The sequence below is a fragment of the Populus alba genome, chromosome 19 (genome assembly GCF_005239225.2).
Source record: "Populus alba chromosome 19, ASM523922v2, whole genome shotgun sequence".
NCBI classification, from domain to species: Eukaryota; Viridiplantae; Streptophyta; class Magnoliopsida; order Malpighiales; family Salicaceae; genus Populus; species Populus alba.
Window position 1 is genome coordinate 16,874,247 of NC_133302.1, and position 19,592 is coordinate 16,893,838.

The 19,592-nt window shown below is 34.0% G+C and overlaps 1 protein-coding gene across 1 annotated transcript; it reads left to right on the forward strand.

Annotated features, from left to right (window-relative positions):
- Positions 1 to 3,761: 3,761 nt before the first annotated feature.
- LOC118027825 (disease resistance-like protein DSC1) lies at positions 3,762 to 9,797 on the forward strand. The gene is made up of 7 exons (XM_073406493.1): positions 3,762 to 3,911; positions 4,309 to 4,843; positions 5,178 to 6,267; positions 6,377 to 6,721; positions 6,818 to 8,185; positions 8,277 to 8,876; positions 8,993 to 9,797. Exons 2-7 carry the CDS (start codon positions 4,365 to 4,367, stop codon positions 9,488 to 9,490), a joined length of 4,380 nt encoding a protein of 1,459 aa, XP_073262594.1. The 5' UTR covers positions 3,762 to 3,911; positions 4,309 to 4,364; the 3' UTR covers positions 9,491 to 9,797.
- Positions 9,798 to 19,592: the final 9,795 nt, after the last annotated feature.

Below are 19,592 nucleotides of genomic sequence, written 5' to 3' on the forward strand. Positions count from 1 at the left end.
CCTAGGAAGTCCTAATCCAAAAACTATGAGGGTAGAAGTTAAGCTGAGTGGCCATAACTTTGTGGCCTTAATTGATACAGGAAGTACACATAATTTCATACATCCCAGAGTAGCAAGGAGGGTGGGAATGAAAGTCCTGAAACACAACCCTATCGGAGTGAATATTGCAGATGGATCCCGACTGTGGAGTGAGGGAAGCTGCTCAGATATCAAACTACTGATTCAAGGAATTCAGTTTGTTACCAAAGCTTATATCATTCAACTGGGAGGATGCGATATAGTGTTGGGAATCCAGTGGCTCAAAAGTCTAGGGCCCATTCTATGGGACTTCTCAGCCTTAAAAATGGAATTCCAACAGGAAGGAAAGAAGGTTCCGATCTACGGGATGGGAGTGGAAAATTCAGAGGTCGACTACAGCCCAACATTTTTTAAAGAATTAAGAAGAGCAGAGGAAGGCTTGATTCTGCAAATCTGGGAGCTCGGGTCAACCTAGAATGAAATTCCAGAACAGATTGAGAATCTGTTACTAGAGTTTGCGAAAGTCTTTCAAAAGCCAATGGGAATACCGCCCAGCAGATCACAAGATCACTCTATAATATTAAAGGAGGGGACCTCCCCAATCAGTGTTCGTCCTTACAGGTATCCTTACTACCAAAAAAATGAAATAGAAAAGCTCATTAAGGAATTGTTGGCATTGGGTACCATAAGACCCAGCCAAAGCCCATTTTCATCACCTGTCCTACTAGTTAGAAGGCTGACGGGTCATGGAGAATGTGTGTGGACTATCGTGCCCTCAATAAGGAAACTGTAAAAGACAAATTTCCCATCCCAGTTGTGGAAGAGCTACTGGATGAGCTTCATGGTTCTTAAATTTTTTCTAAGTTGGACCTACGGTCCGGCTTTCACCAGATCAGAATGAAGGAAGAAGATGTACCTAAGACGGCCTTTAGGACTCACAAAGGGCACTATGAGTTTCTGGTCATGCCATTCGGCCTCACAAACGCCCCTTCCACTTTTCAAGGGTTGATGAATGATATTTTTCGACCCTATCTCAGAAAATTTGTTCTGGTTTTCTTCGACGACATCCTAGTCTACAGTCACAATGTGGAAGAGCATGAGAGACACCTAAGGAGGGTATTTGAGACTCTGGTACAACATAATTTATTCGCCAAACAGTCCAAATGTAAATTTGCAAGCAAGGAGATTGAATATTTAGGACACATCGTGTCAGATCAGGGGGTGCATGCTGACCCTAGCAAGGTGGAGTCAATGATCAAGTGGCCTAGACCAACCACACTTAAATCTCTAAGGGGTTTCTTAGGATTGACAGGCTACTACTAGAGGTTCATCCAGGGTTATGGGGCAATTGCTGGTCCCTTAACTAGACTATTGAAAAAAGGGGCTTTCAAATGGGATCCAGAAGCAGAAACAGCCTTTGAAAAACTAAAACAAGCCGTATCAACCAAAGTTTTGTAATAGAGTGTGATGCCTCAGGTACAGGACTTGGAGCAGTATTAATGCAAGGAGGCAGACCCATTTCTTATTTCAGCAAAAGCTTAAAAGGAAGGGAACTCTTATTATCCACCTATAAGAAGGAGTTCCTAGCACTGGTCACTGTGGTTCAGAAATGGAGGCCCTACCTTTTGGGCCAAGCCTTTAAAATCAAGACGGATCAACAAAGCCTCAAGTATCTACTGGAGCAGCGGGTTGGAACACCCACACAGCAGAAATGGTTATCCAAATTAATTGGATATGACTTCATAGTCGAGTTTCGAGCAGGAAAAGAGAACCTAGCGGCCGATGCACTCTCCCGACAGGAGGACATCACAGAACAAGGTACATTATGGGCTATCTCTACTCCAATTGTTAAATGGGCTAATCAGATAAAAGATAGCTATAAAAATGATCCAGAAATTCAAGCTATCATGCAACAACTAGACCAGGAAACCATAGGATCATTGAAATACCAATTTAAGGGAGGGATACTATACTACAAACAGAGAGTCTACATAAGCCAATCCAGCCCTATAAAAATAGTCGTCCTAAATTACATACATGATAGCCCATCATCAAGACACACAAGCTTTGAAAGAACACTAAAGAGGGCCAGGAGAGTTTTTTTTTGGGTAGGAATGAAATCAGAGATACAAACCTATATCAAACAGTGTGAGGTCTGCCAGAGAGCAAAGGGAGAAAACACAAAACCCTCAGGGCTCTTACAGCCTTTACCTATACCCCACAGACCATGGTCATCCATATCGATGGACTTTATAGAAGGACTACCCAAATCTAACCAATACTCAGTAATTATGGTAGTCGTAGATAGGTTTACCAAATATGCCCATTTCATCCCTGTATCCCACCCCTACAGCGCGACAAAAATTGCCAATTTGTTCTCACAGCAGGTAATGAAACTCCATGGACTACCAGACAGCATAATATCAGACAAGGATCCTACATTTACTAGCAATTTTTGGAGAGAGCTATTCCAAACCCAAGGTGTTAAGCTACTGATGTCAACCGCCTACCACCCCCAAACCGACGGGCAGACAGAGGCGACTAACAAAACTTTGGAAGGTTATTTAAGGTGCTATGTAGGAGATAACCCGAAGGGCTGGTCTAATTGGTTGACTATGGCCGAATATTGTTACAACACCAGTTACCACACATCCCTCAAATCTACCCCCTTTGAGGCAGTTTATGGTTACCCACCCCCAAGTCTCACATATTATATCCCCGGGTCAGCAAAAAATCATGCAGTAGAGGAACAGTTACAAAACAGAACAGGACAAATTGCAGAGATAAAACACAATCTAGCTAGAGCTCAGGAGAGGCAAAAGAAACAAGCAAATAAAGGCAGAAAAGAGACCTGGTTCAGAGAAGGGGAATGGGTTTACCTCCGACTCCAGCCATCCAGACAGTCCAGCATGCCAAAAAACAAAAACAGGAAGTTAGCATATAAGTATTTCGAGCCATTCAAAATTATAAAGAAGATAGGAGAGGTAGCTTACCAGTTAGATCTCCCCAGGGAAGCCCGCATCCACAGCACGTTCCATGTATCACTGTTGAAGAAATGGGTGGGAAAGGGAACCATCCCCGAACCGAAGCTACCCACCCCCGAGACCTAGAGGAACCCTCAACCAGAACCAGCAGAGGTTCTTGACCGAAGGAGCCAAACCTCACAGGGGAAGAAAATGGAAGAAGTACTGCTGAGATAGGAAGGACAGCCCAAGGAGGACGTCGTTTGGGTCGGTGAAAAATGGTTAAAAGAGTCTTACCCTCACCTTGAGGGCAAGGTTTTTTAAAGAGGGAAGGAGTTGTAACAGTCCGGCCGCGTCTAAAGAACACGATCAAGTGAAGCCAGGGAAGAAATGAAAGAGATGTCTTGAAGAAGACTCACCTGCAGCAAAGAATTAAAGATAGTAAGTGTATGGTCGTGATTAAGAATTTCAAAAACATTCTTAATCAAACACATTAAATTACTTTTTGTTCAACCTCAATTTCAACTATACTTTTAACCAAACACTTAATTTTTCAAACCAACTTCAACTAATAATACTTTTTATAAAATAATTATTTTCAAATCACACCATAACAGCTACCGCAATACCAAACACGTTTACCCTTAAACCAAACAGCAATACCAAACATGCTTACCCGTAAACCAAACAGCACGGCTGGGACCCGTGTGTGTGCCAGTCCTCAGTACCACTCTGAGGCGGCTAGCGAAATTATAATTTGCCGTGTGGAAAATCATGCCATTTGACTCTGACGCGGCTAACGAAACTACCACTCAAAACTCTGCTAGTAATATGAAATATTACCTCTGCTAACCTTTCCGATTGCTGCAATTTGATCATTAAAGTCACCAAGTAGGCGGACTCCGACCACCTGATAAACACCACAGAGTGGTAACCTTTGCCATTGTTGCTACTGATTCCATGCATGTAGTCTTTTTTGTTTTCATCTTTTCAGCAACAATATTAATTGTTACATGACAGCAACTTTAACACTATATGAGTTTGATAAGTTTGTTTCATGAACATATTAATTCTTCCATCTGTAATTCTTTTTGCTCAGCTAGTGACTGTTCGTGCAATGAAAGTAATAGCAAGCTAGCATTGGTAGCAAGGGACGAGTGATCAAATCAAGATAGATCATATCAAATTAAGCTAGTATATATCCATCGTTAAGAGTTTAAGGAATTTTCTGATAAATATATGTTCTGTGGGTTCTTGTACTCTTAGACTTCAATTTCTCTTAATGAATGTTCAGCTGCTGAAGTGGGTGCTCTTTCTATGTCTTTAGGAGAAAAGGAGAGCACTTATTGATTCCGATTCTTAGTGATTCTGTAACTATCTGATATGGCATCTTCATCTGCTGTTGCTCAAAAATGGAAGTATGACGTGTTTCTTAGTTTCAGAGGTAAGGATACGCGAGATAATTTTATCAGCCATCTCTATGATGCTCTGTGTCGTAAACAAATCAAGACCTTCATAGACGACAAACTTGAAAGGGGAGAAGAAATTACGGGTGCACTTTTGAGAACAATTGAAGAATCGAGAATTTCAGTGATAATATTCTCAAGAAACTATGCATCTTCTCCATGGTGTGTGGATGAACTAGTGAAGATACTTGAATGCAAGAAGGCATACGGGCAGATTGTTTTACCAGTTTTCTATCATGTGGACCCGTCCGATGTTGACGAACAGACAGGGAGTTTTGGGAATGCGTTTGCTGAGCTTGAAAGAAATTTTAAGCAGAAGATGGACAAGGTTCCAAGGTGGAGAGCTGACTTAACAAGTGCTGCCAATATATCCGGATGGGATTCACAGGTTACTAGGTAACTATAGATTCTCATCTTCAACCTTTTTTTTCTGGAATTATAGCAATTAAAATTTATTTATAGCAATTAAAATTTCTTGAAGTTGATAATCATATTTTTGGATTCAGAAGCATATGTTTTGAGCTTTATAATATGTTATGTGACTTCTAAATGTTACCAAATGAGCAGTTTAAAGTATAGTTTTTCCATGCATCTGTAAATTTAGAAAAAGAATTACTTGCAAGTGATTGGGATTAGATTTCACATGTATGTGGTGTTATAATGTATGGCAATTGGAATCCGTCACACAAGTTGTACTATTTGACATATCTGTTCGCCTCCATGTTGGCAGGCCTGAGTCGAGACTCGTGGAACAAATTGTACTTCATATTTTGAAGAAATTGAATTATGCATCCTCAAGTGATTTGAAGGGCCTGGTTGGAATGGATTCACGTATGAAGCAAATCGAAGCCTTATTATGCACACAGTTACCGGAGGTTTGTTTTGTAGGAATTTGGGGCATGGGTGGTACTGGTAAGACAACCATTGCTGGAGAGATTTTCAACAAGATCGCAGGGGAATATGAAGGTCAGTATTTTCTTGCAAATGTGAGGGAGGAATCAGAAAACAAAGGAGGATTATTTCGTATGCGAGATGAACTTTTCTCTAAAATAACAGAGGAAGAAAATCTACATATTCGCACTCCACGTATTGGACACCCTTTCATTAAAGACAGGATCTGCCGTAAAAAGATTCTGATTGTTTTCGATGATGTGAATGATGTGGATCAAATTGAAATGTTACTTGGAGGATGTGATTTTGGTCCAGGAAGTAGAATTATCCTAACATCTAGAGATAAACAGGTCCTTAAGAAATATGCAGACAAAATATTTGAGGTTGAGGGACTGAATTACCGGGAAGCCCTTCATCTATTTAGTTTGCATGCATTTAAGGATAACCAGCTCCCATACAATTATATGGAGCTGTCTGTGAGGGCAATAAATTACGCTAAAGGGAATCCATTAGCACTTAAAGTCTTAGGTTCCTTTCTATTTGGCAGAACGACAAAAGAATGGGAAAGTGCATTGAACAAGGATGAAAAACTAACTCGGCAAAAAGTTCATAGTGTGTTGAGAATAAGTTATGAAGCACTTGAGAGTGAAGAGAAGAGTATATTTCTCGACATTGCATGTTTCTTTAGAGGGCATCGAGTTGATTTTGTAAAGCGGATACTAGATGGCTGCGGTTTCAAAACAGATATTGGATTCAGTGTTCTCATTGACAGGTGTCTCATTAAAATTTCAGATGACAAGGTTGAAATGCATGATCTTTTGCAAGAAATGGCCCATGACGTTGTTCGTAAAGAATCTCTTGATGAGCTAGGAAGACAGAGCAGATTGTGGAATCCAAAAGATGCATATCAAGTGTTGACCAATAATCTGGTGAGATTCATATACCCCAAAGTTTTCTCTTTCCTATGCAATGCAATATGGTTGTACTTGTAAGTTTAAAATATTACTTAAACTTTGCTTCTCCTTTACTGGTTTTCAGGGAACTGGAAAAGTTGAAGGGATATTCTTGGATGTTTCAAAACTAAGAACTGAAAACGTTGAAGGGATGTTCTTGAATGTTTCAGAAATAAGAGAAATAGAGTTGAGTTCTACAGCCTTCGCAAGGTTGTATAATCTTAGACTGCTAAAAATTTATAATTCTGTAGCTGGAGATAAATGCACAGTGCACCTTCCTAGTGGCCTCGAGTCTCTTTCTCATGAGTTGAGGTATCTCCATTGGGATGGATACCCTTTGACATCTTTGCCTTGCAATTTTCGTCCACAGAACCTTGTTGAACTTAACCTATCATCTAGCAAGGTTAAGCAACTGTGGAGAGGAGACCAGGTATTTTAAAAGAACTCTATGCATGCATAGTTCTTTCTTTGAAATTAAGTGTGGTATGAAGTGTAATTTCTTTCTGTTGATTTCATTTTGCTTCAGAATCTCGTCAATTTAAAAGATGTCAACCTCAGCAATTGTGAGCACATAACTTCCCTGCCAGACCTTTCAAAGGCCAGAAACCTTGAGAGATTGAATCTTCAATACTGTACAAGTTTGGTTAAGGTTCCTTCATCTATAGAGCATCTGGACAAGCTTAATGATTTAGATTTGAGAGGCTGCACAAGCCTAATCAATCTGCCCAATAGAATTAATTCAAGATGTCTGAAGAGTCTTAACCTTTTTGGTTGTTCAAATCTCAAGAAGTGCCCAGAGACTGCAAGGAAACTGACATATTTAAATTTAAATGAGACTGCTGTTGAAGAGCTTCCCCAATCAATTGGGGAACAAAGTGGACTTGTTGCGTTGAATTTGAAAAACTGCAAACTCCTGGTGAATATTCCAGAAAACATATATTTGTTGAAATCTCTTCTAATCGTGGACATCTCTGGCTGCTCATCTATCAGCAGGGTTCCTGACTTTTCGAGGAATATTAGATACTTGTACTTGAATGGAACTGCAATAGAAGAACTGCCATCTTCAATTGGTGATCTAAGGGAACTCATTTATTTAGATCTTTCTGGTTGCTCAAGTATCACGGAGTTTCCAATGGTTTCAAATAATATAAAGGAGTTGTATTTAGATGGGACAGCAATAAGAGAGATTCCCTCTTCAATTGAATGTTTGTGTGAACTTGCTGAATTGCACCTGCAAAACTGCAAACAATTTGAGATTCTTCCAAGCAGCATCTGTAAGTTGAGAAAACTACAAAGGCTTAATCTCTCAGGTTGCCTCCAATTTAGGGATTTTCCAGAAGTTTTGGAGCCGATGTATTGTTTGAGATATCTCTATTTAGAACAAACACGCATAACAGAGTTGCCTTCACCGATTGGAAATCTGAAGGGACTTGCCTGCTTGGAAGTGGGAAACTGCAAATATCTAAATGACATCGAATGTTTTGTTGACTTCACCGTGTATTTATATTGTCTGCGTAAGCTAAATCTAGATGGTTGCCATATATCGGTAGTGCCAAACAGTCTTGGTTTTCTATCGTCACTGGAAGTGTTAGATCTAAGTGGAAACAATTTTAGTACTATTCCTTTAAGCATCAATCAACTCTTGGAGTTGCAATATCTAGGATTAAGGAATTGCAAGAGACTTCAATCATTACCGGAGCTTCCACCACGGCTATTAAAGTTGGATGCAGACAATTGCGAGAGTTTGAATTATCTAGAATCAAGCTCATCAACTGTAGTTAAGGGGAACATTTTTGAATTCATTTTCACTAATTGCTTGAGCTTATGTAGGATCAATCAAATCATGCCGTACTCATTAATGAAATTTCGACTTTATACCAAAAGGCTCCATCAGGTCTGTCTCTCAAATCTCTGATATACATCTTCTTTTTTCTCTATTTGTCACATTTCATTTTAAAAAGATGCTATTTGAATTGTGTTAGCAGCTACCCGATGTTCCAGAAGGGGCATGTAGTTTTTTCCTCCCTGGAGGTGTCTCTCCACAGTGGCTTAGCCATCAAAGTTGGGGATCTACAATAACATGCCAGCTGTCTTCACATTGGGCTAATAACAAGTTCTTGGGTTTCTCTCTTTGCGCTGTCATTGCATTTCATTCTTTCGGCCATAGTTTGCAAGTTAAATGCACATATCACTTCAGCAATGAGCACGGTGATAACCATGATCTCTATTGCTATCTCCATGGTTGGTATGATGAGAAGCACATTGACTCGGATCACATACTCATGGGATTTGATCCTTGCCTGGTTGCTAAAGACGATTGTATGTTTAGTGAATACAGTGAGGTCTCAGTTGAATTCCAACTAGAAGATATGAATGGCAATCTCTTACCATTGGATCTTTGTCAAGTACATGAGTGTGGGGTCCGCCTACTGTATGAAGATGAGATACATTGCATCGACTATTATTGTGATGCATTGGAAGCAATGTTCCAAGGCAAGAGAGCATGGTTCCAAGGCAAGAGAGCAAGGTTCCAAGGCATGAGTTGGGAGGATTATTCTGTCATACGTAGGACCTATGAATTCTTGGTGAGATCCTTATTGGATTTTCAACTTTATTTCGAAGAGTTATACCGTATGTTTCTTTTCTTCTCTATTTGTCATGTCTCAATTTTAAAAAGATGCTATTGAAATTGTGTTAACAGGAGGAGCCCGATGTTTCAAAAGGGGTATCTAGTTTCTGCCTCTGTGGAGATGTAACTCCAGAGTGGTTTAGCCATCAAAGTTGGGGATCAACAGTAACATGCCAGCTATCTTCACATTGGGCTAATAGTGAGTTCTTGGGTTTCTCTCTTTGCGCTATCATTGCATTTTATTATTTCAAACATAGTTTGCAAGTTAAATGCACATATCACTTCCGCAATAAGCACGGTGATAGCCATGATCTCTATTGCTATCTCCATGGTTGGAATGATGAGAGGCGCATCTGCTCAGAGCACATATTTGTGGGATTTGATCCCTGTCTAGTTGTCAAAGAAAATGATATATTTAGTAAATATAATGAGGTCTCAATTGAATTCCAACCGGAAGATATGAACGGCATTCTCTTAGCATTAGATATTTGTCTAGTACGCAAGTGTGGGGTTCGTCTACTTGATGCCAAAGATAAACATGGATTGGAAACAAGGTTGCAAGCCCAATGAACAAGGTTGTCATACCTTAGAGCAACGATGGAAGCCTAGAGAACAATGTTCCAAGCCCATAGAGAAACGAGAAGGTATATTTAATGTAACACTTGGTTTCACAGTAGAAATAATTTAATAATTATTTTGACAAGGATATAGTGGGGTGAATTGCTGTCGGATCCAAAAAAAATTGTAGATGACAAGGATATTATTCTCTTATTTATTTTTATCAGCGATGGTGTTAATTTCATGTACCAATCAAAGATTAATGTATTCTTCTTCCCCTTTTGCATAATTTAACAAACCTACTTATCTTTGAGTGCAAGTACATATCTTTTAGAGAAAACTTTAGTATATTATTGTTGTTGTTAAAATTTAGACCTTGTAGTTTAGCAAAATTAATAATTTTTACTAGAATTGATAAAGGCTAATTAAGTCATTTGGTAACGAAATATACCTTCTTTTCTCATTTGTTTTTTTTTTTTTCATCCTATGTACTTAAATTTTTATTTTTATTAAAAAAGAAGAAGATATGAACTTAATAAAATAAGATTATGTTAATTATAGATTTAAAATCATAGGGATTGAATAATTATATTTTAATATGACGACAGGCTTTTATTTTCTTGCAAGCATTTTTTTTTTAATTTTTTTATTTTAATATTGTACTTTTCAATGTTAGCATAGAATGGAAATACCTTCATTATACTAATATTTATCTACGTTTTCAAATATATTTATTATGTATTTCCTTGATATCTTTTTTTTTAATATATCATTTTAACAAGTTATAATTAACTATCATGTTATTATTAGTAGTAGCTGCTACTAATACTAAACTGAGTTATAATAATTTTTTGAACTCTATTTCGGATGAAGATTTCGTAAGGCCCCATCTCCTAATCTTTTCCGTTCTCGACACTTGTATAGTTATTGCAGTTAAAAATAAATAAAAAATAATAATTTTAATTATAATTCTAAAAAAATGTGTTTGATTAAAATTATTATAAAATGATTTTATAATAAAATAAATGAAAAATAAATTTTTATAAATGAAATTGAGTGTAAATGTAGAGATTATTTGTCTAACTAAATTTTTTTTTTATTTATAAATGGAAAAAAAAAAGTTATCAAAACACTAAAAGATCTCCGAATAAAACAAAGAGAGAGAGATGGGTTTGTAGTTTTTCAAGCAAGTTATTGTTCTTTACTCTCTTAGAACTATACTTTTTGGAAACCTATCTATATATCCTCTTTTTCTCTATTGTACTTTAAAGATCTTTAATGATATGTTATTGAAATATTAACTTATCTCGTACATATTTATATTTTACTATTTTTTTAAAGAAATATATAAACAAATAATGAGTATCTGAATTAAGCACAACTAATCCTTTCTAAAAATAATAAATTATCGATTATGTGTAATTTAGAAGGATAATAACTGTTGTAACCTAATTTTTTATTCACTAAGATTTTTTTTAATGTTATTTTATTTCCATTATTATTCATAAAAATCCAAAAAAATTAAGAAAAAAATTTAAAATTCAAAATATATTTTTTTCGAGTCAACCGCATCTTTCCATAAAAACTAATTTTGCCGGGTCAATACGGATCAAACCATGTTGACCAGGGTAAAAAATGAGTTTTCATGACATTTCGGGTCAAAATCGTTATTTTCGGTCAAAACCGTCATTTTTCATAATAACCTATTTCACCGGGTCAAACAATGTCGATCAGGATTAAAAAAAATGAGTTTTCATGACGTTTCGGGTCAAAACCGTCATTTTTTGTCAAAACCGTCATTTTTAATCAAACCCGAGTCCACTGGGTCAATACGGATCAAACCATGTTGACCAGGGTAAAAAAATGAGTTTTCATGACATTTCGGGTCAAAACCATCATTTTTTATCAAAATCGAGTCCACCGGGTCAATACGGATCAAACCATGTCTACTAGGGTAAAAAATGAGTTTTCATGACATTTCAGGTCAAAACCGTCATTTTCAGTCAAAACCCGGTTCACCGGGTTGATACCCATCAAATGTTTTTTTTGTGTTCCAATATAATTTTTTTTTTGGTAATTAATTTTCTTCTTTTTTTTGCGGTTGAAATGAGCTTTTTCTAATACTGATTTAAGTTTTTTTAGTTTTACCCATATAAATATTTATTATTATATATGATAAAACAAATTTAATAATTCAGCAGCGGTGCATTTTTTCATGTTAAATAAATTTGTTGTCCCCTACTTATTGGCTATAAATAGCCACGACAGCAGAAGAAAATGGGGGGAGAAAAAAAGAAAGAAAGAAAGAAAAGAGAGTATACTATTTGAATTTTTTTTAGTTATTCTTCATGCGAGTAAGATATTGTTTTTTTTTTTAAAACAATTTGAAAAATATCAAAAATATTCTAACCATTCGATTTAATAGTGTTAGTTCTGGACCTTTGATTTAATATGATACAATAGGGCTTATCACACTAGATTAAAACTCAAATCCATCTCAGCCTTTGAAATAATCTGCCCTTTGATCCCGTTGTGCCACGTCACCCAGTGTACCGAGCTTTCGGTGCGCCACGCCACGCCAGATCAAAGATCAGCTCATCCGGACCGTCCGATCAACTTGCAGATCCAACCAATCACAGCCGAAGGATTGATTCATCCGCGATCCAACGGCTCAGAACCTTCATCCGTACGGGTACACCATATACGCGTTCGCACCGTAGTACAATCTCGAAGTCTCTCCTCTCGCCGACGACTCCCTCTCTCTCATCCTATCTCCCATTTCCGGCCCTCTCAAGCCTTCGAACCATTACAGAACGGTTAATAGCCTCCTATCAAGCAAACCCCTGGCCGTTTTCAGCGTTTTTGCCTCCTCATCTGGCCGGAAAAAGGTCGCGATCTTCGTCGGCCACTGAAGCTTCAAACCGACGATTCTCCCTTGTCAGCCATCAACGGCTGTTGAGACCACCTTCATCAGAATCCTCTCCCTCAGATCTACCAGAATCTCGTTGCCTAGAAATCTCGCCAGAAAATTTCACCGCCTCCAACAGTAACAGCGCGTGAGCCACACGCGCCACCAGGGGCAATTTCGTAATTTTTTGAGAAATTCAAGGGAATTTCAGTCTTTTTATCTATATAGGGGCACTCGGGTAATTTTTTGGAGATTCCTAACAGTTTTTATTTTATTTTTATATTCAAGTATTTATAAATTTTCTTGCATGTTGTAAAAAAAAAAAAAAGTATAAAAGGAATAACGACGCGGGTCCAACACCCATCTTATCATGTTATCGTTCGTGGATCCAAAGCCCAATTCTCAAATATGGTCATACCCATTTCTCAACGATATCAAAATATTTTTTGTTTTATAAACAAATATTGTTTGTCGACATGTCTCTTTTTATAGAAAAGGACTGATGTCAAAAGTTTAAATACCAAATATGGATTATGTCCATAATTTTTTTGGTAACTCAGACGTACTTCTTCTTTTTAAGGTAAAACGTCAATATTTTAGACGAGTCGCCTATTTTTAGGAACTGATGTCATCCATTTTTTTGACGCATCTCCTACGAACGTTGTTTGTCGACACGTCTCTTTTTACAGAAAAGGACAGATATCAAGGGTATTTAAATACCAAATATGGATTATGTCCATAATTTCTTTTTGGTAACTCAGACGTAATTCTCCTTTTTAGGGTTAAATGTCGGTATTTTAGACGAGACTCCTATTTTTAGGGACTAATGTCATTTTTAATGTGTCTCCTATTTTTAGGGACCGACGTTAACCATTAAAAAAAAAATTGCAAATAAGCCCAAAATATAATAGTATTTGAATTAAATAAAAAAAACACACAAGTAAGGGTAACCTTTCTTTTGAAAGGATGTTTTAAGGGTGGTGTCTACCTTTCCATAATCATAACTAACCCAGTACCTGAATTTCTGGGACCAGTGTCTAATTTGGGATTTCTAGTTCCCTCATATTACTAGATGACGACTCCAATAAAATCTTTATTTTCCCCAATAAAAAAAATCTTTTTGTAAAATAAACAAAAAAGTGAAGCCGTCGCCCGACGTCGTGTATCGATAATAACAACGTTAAAATCACTCATTTTAACTTTAATGACATAAACATATAGATGTACATATCTATGTACGCGTATGTACGTGTGGGCGTGTGTTTTATTATAATTAATCACTTAAAGTGTAATAAATTATAAAATATGTTAATTTCTTTTACCAATGAAGTATCTGAATTCAGACGAAAGAGGTATTCATAAATTATGATTGTCAATTTGTTTAATAAAAATATCTATGAGGATCTTTCTAATTAGATTGGAATTTTATAAATGTTCGTCCATATCCAGATCCTAATTTGTTTAGCTCAGATTTAAGAATATATTATATTTATCATTTTTTTATTATTATTTTTTTGAACTTGGTAACAAAAGGCAAGCCCCGCAGAGATGAGATCGGTGTTTTTAAAACCCAGCCTGGGTTTCTAAGTTACTCAGGCTAGTTCTAATTTTTTTTTTTTAAAATAGAAATGAAGTCGTTTTGATAAATAAAAATATAAAAAAAAATGAATGGGTTATAACCGGGTTTTTGACTAGGTTTTGTTGGGTCAACCATGTTATGAAATCAAACCACCAGGTTAGTCGAATCAATCAAAATTTTAATTTTTTTTTATTTTTTATAAACCCAATTTAATTTCAATTTCAGATTAGCAAAGTCTCGAATTAACCACCGAACCAGGCCGTAATTTAAAAAGACAAGAGCCGATGGCCCACGTCGTCTCTGGGGCAGCAGTTATTTTAATTGATGCTTCACAATTCTATTGAGTTTTATTATGGATTCTTACATAACTTTAGGTTTTATTTTTTATTTTTTTAGCATCGGTAAGTGGTATTATACTTTTTTTAGGTTGTTTCCAGAGGTGGAGTGGAGCCGGCGCATTAGAATTGGAGGATCAAATTAAAAAACAAAAAATTAGAAAGGGCAAGAGTTAAAATTTAATAATTATAGAGCTAAAATTTATAATTATTTAAGAGAGAGGCGGGGAAAAAAATAATTTTTGCACGGGCTGGGCCCCTGCCGGCCACTCCTGTTGTTTTTATGAGACAACTAATTTGAAATTCACTTGTTTATTCTAGGAGAAAGTGATTGCATTTCGAAAAGTTACAGCTGAAATGTAAATAAAAAATATTTCAAAGTGTTTGGAATCATAGTAAATTTCATTTTGGAGGCTTTTTACAAATATATTTTCTTAAAAAAATAGGTTAATGTTTTATTTTAGTTTTTTTTTCAATAATTTTGATATATTAATATAAAAAATATTTTAATATATTTTTAAATAAAAATTTTTTTTTATAAAACATCATTTATTGTAATATTAAAAATACATTTATTAATAATAATATAAAATGAGATTAAGAAGGTGCTTATTATGCTTGTTGACTTTTTTTTTTCTTTTAATTGTAAGAAAAAATGAATATATGAAAACTTGAACATCAAATCAATTGATAGATGGATAGTAGGACAAAGAGATCATGATGAGAGTGCAGAGGGGTGTTTTAGAGTTAATTTTAAATTAATTTTTATTAAAATTATATATATTTTTAATATTTTTAAATTATTTTTATAGGTTGATTTTAAATATAAATTTTAAAAAAAAATTATTTAAAATATATTTTAAAAATCAAGCTATACAATACTCCAAAACATCCTTAATTTACAAATAGAAGAAGTTTATGATATAGGATATAATTGATATAATCAATTGATAGATGGATATTAGGACAAAGAGATCATTACGAGGATGCAAGTAATCACGGATGTTTTAGTGTGAATTTTAAATTATTGTTTTATTAAATTATATTATTTTAATATTTTTAAATCATTTTAAAGTATTGATAATATAAATATATTTTTTAAAAAATATATTTTAATATTTTTTCAAATAAAAAATATTTTAAAAAAAAACCACTACATTATATCTTAACATCCTTAATTTATAAATTGAAAAAAGTTTAACAGATGATATAGGATATAATTGACATAATCAAAAGTTAGGAGGGCATTTTTGTTCAAAAGCATCATTTAGTTGAAGATTCTTTGAGATGCGCAGTTTTTATTAACTTTTTGCAGGGGGGAGAAAATCTGGGAAACCATTCCCAACATGTTTTTACCGACATGGATTCAGATCTTGAAAAAAACACTTTTCCTTTTCTTTTCTTTTTCATTGTATTATTTGAACATAATTTTTTTTTTTCATATTTTTCTAGAATAGTGAAATATTGCTCCATTTCTTAACGAAACCATAAGATCTCCTGTTTAGGTGGATTGAATCTGTGTGGGTGCATAATAATATCCTAATTAGGCAGGCCTTTTAGTTTGGGCCTATGTTTATATCCTAAACCGGGCTTTCCCTTGACTTAGGGAATGCTTTTTCAGGTTATGATGTGAGAGACCTAATTTTTAAAAAATCTAAAACAATATATTGATATTATTGTTTTTTTTTTTTAAAAAATATTTTATAATTATTAAAACAAGTTAATAAAAAATATTAAAATAATTAATTTCTGGCCTAATCTATTTATTTTTTTAAAAAAATTAAAAGGATGGATAACATATTATCCGTCTCTTATTTAAAAAACAAAAAAACAAAACCACAGAAAACCTGCTGTATGTACAAACTAGAAAATTAAGTGTTGCTATCAGCTCTCAAATAGCAACTTGCACCCTGTCACACGTGCCTTTGCAGAATAAGCCACAACAGGAAAATTATTATAAATTGACTAAGAATATATATTAAAGTTCTTTACTTTTAACAATAAACTTTAATAAAAAAATCTTATTCTTTTTTAGTGTTGCAGGGTAATATATAGTCAATATTATTAAACAACTTTAAAAGTTAAATTGATGAGGAAAAGTTAAAAGGGTGCTTTTAATTAAGCATTATTTGAATGTATTTCTTAAACTTCATTCATAATTGAATTGTGGTAAAACAAAAATTGAAAATCAAATATTCGAATAAATTACATTCTAAAGACTACTTTATCTATATAACTACTTTATATGTCCGTCGGTGAATTTTTTGTCGCTAATTTTTTGTCCGTCGATAAATCCGTCGGTAATACAAAATATTATTAGCGATGAATTTACTGACGGAACAGACGCGTCGGTAATAATATTTTTTATTACCGACGGATTTATTGACGGATTTATCGATGGATTTATTGACGAAAATTTCCGTCGGTAAATATTTAAAAGCATTTTTAAAAAATTCATTTTATAAAATAATTAAATTAACATAAATCAACACTGTATAATATATACTCAAAATGCTTGGAAAAAATAATAAGAAAATCAACTTAAACAAATTTGCAACAAATAAATAAAACAAAAAAATAAATTCAACTTAAAAAATTCATATGAAAAAAATGAAGTTGCAATTGCTAAAAATTTAAAAATCCTATAAATAAATCAACTAAAAATTGATCTTAGATGAAAAAAAAAAAAAGTCTCACAACAACATATAGTGAAAAAAATCATGAAAAAAGAAAAAGCTTACCTTAATGTACTTGCAAGTGAAGCTAAGGAGAGAAACAAAAAATTTGTAAAGCATATTAATTTTAAAAAAACTAAGAGGATAAAAAAAGAAAGAAGAAGAACACATACCCGAGCATGAAGGAAAAGAGAAGGAGATGAGAAGAGAAAAGAAGAGAAGGAAATGGATATCGATGTTTTTTTACATATAGTGAAGAAGAAGAAAAAGAAGAAGAAGTAGAAGTAGAAGTAGAAGTAGAAGAAGAAGAAGAAGAAATGAGTCTGTCTCTTGTGAAAGAAGCGGATTCAAGTTTTTTATTAGGGTGCGTTAGCGACGGATTTACAGACGGATAATTGAATATTAATATTTTTTAATTATTCCACCGGTAATATTTAATATAAATTTTCAACTTCGTAAAAAGTTTTCAGAAACCACTAACAATTACCGACGATTTTTCAATCCGTCGGTGATTCTGTTTGTAATTTTTAAATGAAAATTTTAAATCAATTGAATTTTTTCAGAAAACTACCAAATAACACCGACAATTTTTCAATCCATCGGTGATTTTGTCCGTAAAGAACAACAATTAACAGTGCAATTGGAAAGTGAACAGTTCTGGAGTTCTCTGAAAAATTTCATCGGTGATTCCCTTTGTAATTGACATGATGAATAATGTTCACAGTTTACCAACGGATTTACCGACGAATCATTTTTTTTTTTTTTGCTTTGTTTTAATTTTTTTTCCCACGGTAATTCCCTCGGTATATACCGAGGGAATATGTCCATCGGTAAAATCCCTCGAAAATTTATCGACGGAAATATTCCCTCGGTATTTCCGTTTGTATTTATTGATTTTTCTGGTAGTGAATTAATTAAATATGTTAAATAATTTTTAGTTTATATGGTTATGTTTTTAAGTGTGTATAATAAATTATAAACAAAAAATTAAACACATGAATTAATTTGGAGCAGAGGAAGTAGTGCTTGTGATCTCATGTGACTTCTCCTCTTCAATGTGTGGCTTGATGTGTCTAAACCAAGGTTGTCAATGTCGTTCCGTTCCGCCTAGAATGGCCGAAACATTTCATACCAATTCAAAAAACAAAACAAAACGAAACAAATTTCATCTCATTTTAAATCTCGGCCCGTTCCGGAAATTCCGGTTGTTCCGTTTCGGCCAAAAAATATTATTTTTTAAAAAATTAATATATGGTTTATATTATTTTAAGTTAAAGATCTATTTAATATTTACTATTTAAAAATATTTTAAATTTTAAAATTATATTTGTTTGGCATTATGTTTGTATTGCATAATTTATAATTAATTTATCTTGAATTTGAATTATGTTTGTGGAATATATATATGAACAGTACAACCCCGAAACGGCACGCCGAAACACTCCGAAACTGAAACATTTCGTTCCAATTGAAAAAACGAAACACCTACCAAAACGGAATTGACATCCTTGGTCTAAACTCCTGGCCGCTGAGGTCATGTGGTTTACTTGACAGAGGAGTGGAGGATAACAATTATCTTGGTGTTTGAATGCAGACGTCACTGAGGTAATGTAATTAAGAGTGTGTTTCAGATAGGGATATGGTTGGGTTTTTTTAAGGTATAATTTTCTTAAAGTATAAATTATATCTCATTAAAAATAAAAAAAAATACATGTTTTTTTATATAAATTGCAACAAAAAAATCAACCACACCTCTATTACAAACGCACACAAAGAATGATTAACTTCAATATTTTTTATAAATATCAAATTAATGTTTGCAGCCAAGATGTTAAGGTGGTGAGTTTTGAAAAAAAAACAAAAAACAAAAAAGGAATGCTTTTGCAACGATGGACCAAACTAAAAGGATAAAGCTTCGTCTTCTAAATAATTGGGCGTCATGACCGACCCATTTATCCGAATTAATTAATTAATAATTTATTAATTAATTAAACCCATGATGACTTGACTTCTGAAATCCCAGAATCAATTACTATAACTTCTCTTTTATCTTTTATCAGCCTATGATAAATGCCCAAAGTCATAAAAATAAAAAAAAAATGGGCAATTTCTTTAGTATGTTCAAGCAAAAAACATAAATGGACATAATTCAAACTAAATATTTCTTTAATCTTCAAATTTGGTTATTTAAGTTATAATTATTTGAAATCAATAAAATTGAAATTGGCTTTCCCAAACCGAGAATTAACCAAGAGATTAAACAATTAAGGGACTAAAATAAAAACAGGACATGAACTTCCCCTAACCATATAAATCAATCCCTAATCTTGACAAAAAAACTAAATATTTTTTTAAACTTTAAATTTGGTTATTTAAATTATAATTTTTTAAAATCAATAAAATTAAATTTTGCATTTCCAAATCAAGAATTAACCAAGAGATTAAACGACACATCAAGAATTTCATGTGTATGCATGAAAAACAAATAACCAAGATCAATCATAAAGCAAAGCAATGTTAAGGGATTAATTACTTTTTTCTTTAGGAAAATAAGAATTAAATTAAATTATAAAACTAGATGATACATGTTATTTAATAGAATTACCAGCTGAAATGA

Excerpts from the sequence above, each read along its gene's own strand:
- LOC118027825 (XM_073406493.1), top strand. The coding sequence starts at position 4,365 with ATGGCATCTTCATCTGCTGTTGCTCAAAAATGGAAGTATGACGTGTTT. Across the intron at positions 4,844-5,177 it reads TGGGATTCACAGGTTACTAG|GCCTGAGTCGAGACTCGTGG; the intron begins GTAACTATAGAT and ends CCATGTTGGCAG. Across the intron at positions 6,722-6,817 it reads AACTGTGGAGAGGAGACCAG|AATCTCGTCAATTTAAAAGA; the intron begins GTATTTTAAAAG and ends ATTTTGCTTCAG.